The sequence below is a fragment of the Branchiostoma floridae genome, chromosome 1, assembly GCF_000003815.2.
Source record: "Branchiostoma floridae strain S238N-H82 chromosome 1, Bfl_VNyyK, whole genome shotgun sequence".
Lineage (NCBI taxonomy): Eukaryota > Metazoa > Chordata > Leptocardii > Amphioxiformes > Branchiostomatidae > Branchiostoma > Branchiostoma floridae.
Genome location: NC_049979.1, coordinates 9,956,618 through 9,961,962, shown reverse-complemented (window position 1 = coordinate 9,961,962; position 5,345 = coordinate 9,956,618). Strand labels below are relative to the sequence as shown.

Sequence of the window (5,345 nt, the reverse complement as noted above, 5' to 3'; positions counted from 1 at the left end):
AAGATACGGTCTAGTTCTTTCTGTCCACATGCCAATAACGCCTGCACACAGCGTACCGTACTGGACATTAGGTTGTCGTGCCCTACAATGAGGGATGAGCGGCAAAATGAGCTTTCTGGGCGAAAAGGTCGCCACTACTCCCTTGTGATTCAGGCCATTTATTTCCCTTGTTTGCTAGCCTAGAATATAGAATATATACCGAAAGGAATGGGAGTAAGCTGAAGTCGTACAATACATGATTACTTAACAACATCAACAGTAACAGCATATCTTTTCACACCCATATCTTCCACTCGTGTCTCCCAAGGAGGATATTGCAAACACCCCAGCAATCCTAGATGGCTGACTGTGCAACAAGCATAAAGACTTGCCATGGTTACGTTACCTTTTCACAGTGCAACAACTGGTACAATCGATCTGATTAGTAAATTTTCTTTCATCGAATTGTCAAAGAACCTAAGTTGTCCATGCATGAGCGAGACTGTTTGGCTTTTGTAACTGGCGTTTTAAAATTGTGTGATGAACAGTGATGGACCATTTAAGCAAATATTAGCCTCAAATGTCGTGCCGAAGTTAACCAAACTAGAGTGTTTTTCTGCAAACGGTATTGATCACGTATCTACAATTGAAATGCATGAAAAACAGCCCCGCCTGTACCCGATTTTGAACCGTCCACTTTCTCCAACCTGGATTATTCATACTTCTCTGAAATCTCGGCTGATTCCTCCCGGATGAGCGCACGCGGGAGACGTCCATCCCGCCGACTTGTTACTAAGAAAGTAATTGGGTCCCCAGAGCCGGCGTAGGCCTTGAAAAAAAACATCGCATGTCGACTGTTACCCGTGGAGTCCACAAGATCTTTCCGCGTGCTGACAAGATATTACGCGTAGAAATTGGCCAATAACTATGGCGAATTTTTTGGCAGATGAATTGGCCGGCAATGCCAATTAAAAGATGGCAGTGGAAATTGGCAAAAATAGGGGGAACATCTTCACATATGAGTTATGCAGAGCACCAATCTCCTGAAAAGTATTCCCCTATTTTGGCAAATTTCTATTATCGTTTCAGTGGTCATTTCTTTCGGCCCACAGTTTTGTGGAGACTAATTATAACTTACCCCGGTCTTGTGGAGACCGAATGGGCATCACGTCTGGCAAAGTCGAGCGCTGCCGTAAGCTAGCCATCCGGTTTTGGCTTCCTCTTTTGTATCGCAGTCAGTATGTTACTAAATCTACTCCCTGGGACAAGGGTAGGTCTTATGTGAATCAAAGCTACTGTCTTGAGAGAGTGAAAGCGAAGAGAAAACGCTTCAAACAGTCCCGATCACTCGGCGAGATCGACAGGTCTCTGAAGACTGATTCATCCCTGTGAGGGACTAATGGTTGGCATTTAGACCTAGGGCGGCGGGGAGTTAGAAACATCTATCCCGAGTGTGTGTGGAAGGTTTATGTTGATGGGTTTTGCCTGGAGCTGCACGGGCAGAGACTCAATTCACCACTGTTACGGTGCTTCTGGACGGATTACGACGGCAATTCAAAAGCAATGGCTCGTTGTGCAGGCGCCTGAGAGGAGCGCAGAGAGAGGGCCACCTGTAGCACCCAGCAGCCAGGAATGGAGTGCCACACCTACCCGCCTGTCTTTAGCATTCCTTTTCAGTAAATTGCGATAAAGGCTCGGCAATGATTCATAACGCATTAGCTCTGAAGGTCGGCCGTTAGAGACCGCCACACAGCAATATTTTCGCCGTTGTGGAATCACCGAGGGGACGACGGGTTGAGAGATCTGCGATTTTTCTCTCACCAATCAAGAACAATGTTCCGACAAGTCACCGGGGATGTTTAATGACGTCAACTTCTATTGACCGTATCCAACAGGGAGCCTTCTTGCTCAGTGGTGGTGCATGGGTGATATCTATTTTTGGCATCCTCACATTAAACGCTGTAGATTGTAACAGATCAGAAATGACTGGAGACATTATGAAAACATTCTTGATTCAGCACTCCGATTTGGACAATCTAAATTCCCCTCATTGCGTACGATCATAAAATCCTCAAATGACTTTGCCTTGTTCGCAGCTGATTTGCTGATTCCAAATCAATGATAAAGGGATATTAATGCAACGCCGTGCTTGATGGTGTTATTAATCTGCTTTTATCTATGCTGTCTGATACGTCAGTCTTTATCCTCGTGTTGCAAATCATTCATGGGGCCAATATATGGATTTCTGTGCGAAGAATTCCAACTTGTTGCTCGTGAGATATTGGAAAAATAAGCGGGGCATTGCTGGCAGCTTCAATACGCCGGTAGTGCTGGTAGAATAAAAGAATCTCGGGGGCCCACTATCAAGGTAAATGGAAAAACGTTTGGCTCAAGCAAAGGCCATTAGAACGTGAACGAGCGTCCCAGATTATCCAATTTCCCCTATTTGTTTTTTTCTGTGATAGCGAAGTGCCGAGTTTACCTCTTGTGATACGATTTTTCAAGCGTGATTCGAACATATGAGGGGACAATTTAGGTCGAAAGCGATAGAATGCAGATTTCATCGCCTGTGGCATCGAAGATGTAGTCTTCCCGTAGTGCAATACCGGATGGGAATGTGGAGATATCTCCCAGCAACATCTGTAAGCCCAGGGGAGACACGCCACCTCCTCTGACACCGCAACAAAACCTGCTGATGCCCCTTTTTTTTACATTTGACTCCTGCAAGTGACCCCCGCTAAGGTCAGAGATCACTGCGAGCGATACACAGTCAGTATCGGAATATGTATCCGTGCCTTTTTGGGTGAATTGATTTCAAGTAACATTAGTGAACAGGTAGCAGATCTAGCGTTCTAGCTAGCATGACGTCTGTTCCAAGGCGCTGAGATATTGCGGTGTTGTAGATCGTCGGCGAGAAGACGGCCATCAAACTCCTGAGTCAGGGTTATGAGGGAGAAGAATGGGTCCCGTGGGGAGGTGGCTTTCACCGTGCTATATATACACACATACACCTGATTCATTATTTATCAACGGTGGTGATATATCAATCCGCCACCGTCTTCGGGAGACTGAAGAACAGTTTGCAGGATTATCACCTTTCCTTTTTATCAAAGACCTCATTCTATCGTCATAATTATCTCTTAAGAAAACTATCTGAAGTAATAGACGATTCATCAAAAAGAATTTTGACAGAGCCGAGAATCTATAGTTGAACCTGGTTTATCGAATAAGCTCTGAAACAGTCAGTGACAATTGTCTCACAACCTGAAAAGTGCCTCTTTCCGTTCTTTGGCAATTCTGCGTCACCTGTGTTCGAGAGACTCCCTTTAGTATTCCCAAGTGTCGATAATGCGGAGCAGCAGCTATACCAGCGGCAAAAGCGTGAATACGACGTGATACAACATCCAGAGATCGTTTCTGCAGTGAATTAACAATGGAGGCTTGTGCAACCATACGTCCGCCTTTCCCCCTCTTACAACTCGGTAGAATGCTTTATAAATCTTTGGCGATCTTGCCCATTCCTATACTTGTGGTATGTACTATACAGATAACTATATAATCTATGAGTCTTTTTTGTCATGTACATATTTGTAAGGCACCTGGCATAGTAGGGACAGAGTTTTACTTCATCATGAGACACTACATGGTTCAAAATTTCTTGAATATCTAAACTGCACACCCATCCTGGCGTCACGAAACTTGCATAGATACCTGCACTGAAACGGGCAGCCCACATGCTACAAGCTGGCTGCCCTCATGCTACATAGACGACGTCCTGTACTCTTTTGCATTGCAAAAATCACCTGGCATACATACCTGTCTGTCGGCGCCTTCAACAATCGTCGTCGTTCTGTATATGCAAAGTTTGTGGCGCCGTCATGACAGAGTGGTTCAGTGTAAAGTACTTACGATTAACAGTTCAGGTGCTGGGGGAGGGGGGCGTTCACCCTATCCCCTCGTCGTCATCGTCGTCGTCGTCATCGTTGTCTTTCCCATCGTATTGCCGACCGTGCTTCTTGGCCTTCTGACTCTTTTTGTACACCCGACTGAAGCTTGTCACGATGATGGTGACGGGAATTGTCATCAGGATGACCCCACACACCGAGCACGCAGCAGCTACCAATTTCCCCATGTTGGTCCTCGGCACCATGTCACCGTATCCAAGGGTCGTCATGGTGACGATTACGAACCAGAAAGCTTCGGGGACGCTCGAAAATGTCGACGCCGTATTCGATTGTTTTTCCGTAGTGTACAACAAAGTAGCGAATATCAAGGCAACCATAAACACAGCGAGTAGCAGAAATAACATCTCACCAATGCACTTCTTTAAGGTGTAGAGTAGGCATCTCAATCCGGGGGACGCGGCAGAAAATCTGAGTATCCTGAAAGACCGGCACACTCGTAACGTCATGAAGGCGCGCTTGATCTTATCCTGCTTGATCAGGAACCCCAAGTAGAACGGCATGATCGCCAGAATATCGATAATGGTCATAAAACTCTTCAAAAATTTCATTCTATCCGGTGCGGAGAAGAACCTGGCGAAAAACTCAATCGTGAAGAGTGCGACGCAGACCGTATCCAGACAACGGAAGGCCCAGGAGTACCTCTCGCCGCATGTCGGGCCGTCGGGAGGCCCGCACTTTACCGTCTCCACGATGTTGGAGATGACGGACACGGCAATAAAGTATCCCGTCACGTAGTTGACCACTGGCCCCAGGGTCGAGCCCTTCCGGTTCTGCAGCACGTTCCACATCCTCTGGCGGACGGACAGGTGTGGGTTGTCGCCGACCCTGTCCAACAGCTTCCGCCGCACGAAATCCTCCTCGTTGTGGCGCATGCTACAGTGTCGGTAGTCCTCGTAGCAGCAGTCTCCCATGTAGAGCTCCGGAATGATTCCGAAATATTCCATTTCTTCATTATAAGTGGTCCAACAAGCTGCCTTGGGAAAGTGCAGCACGTCTGTTCGGTAAAAATTTAGGATGTACCTGAATATGTCGGGGTCAGCTGTTTCAAAGGTGTACTCCTGGGCATCACTGTCGTAGAAGAACTCCCTCTCCGAGCTGCCCAGGAGGGTCTGCGGGTACTTGTCCAGGTAGCCCCTCCGTGTGATGTACCGCCGACCGCCGATGTTTATCGTTACCTTCCGTTTGTCGAGGACCGAGGGCCGGCGCGGCCTTGGCGAGGACTTGATTTGCGTGGGAGGGGAGAGCCTGAGGCTGGTAGGTCTGTAAGATCTTAGCACCGGGCTGGGATCGTAAGAGGCCGCTACCGGCGGCCAGAAGCTCGCTGCTGCCGACGCCATGACGTCCCGCCCAGCTGCCTACATGGGCCTGCCGACATGTTGATGAGCGGACGTGGTTCCAATC

The 5,345-nt window shown here is 47.7% G+C and overlaps 1 protein-coding gene across 1 annotated transcript; it reads right to left on the bottom strand.

The window, feature by feature from the left end:
* Window positions 1-3,922: 3,922 nt before the first annotated feature.
* Window positions 3,923-5,281, bottom strand: LOC118426672 (potassium voltage-gated channel protein Shal-like). The gene has a single exon (XM_035836196.1). It carries the CDS (start codon window positions 5,279-5,281, stop codon window positions 3,923-3,925), a length of 1,359 nt encoding a protein of 452 aa, XP_035692089.1.
* Between the last annotated feature and the right edge of the window lie 64 nt (window positions 5,282-5,345).

What these genes read in the sequence shown, in the direction of transcription:
- LOC118426672 (XM_035836196.1), bottom strand. Translation starts at nt 5,281, where the DNA reads ATGGCGTCGGCAGCAGCGAGCTTCTGGCCGCCGGTAGCGGCCTCTTAC.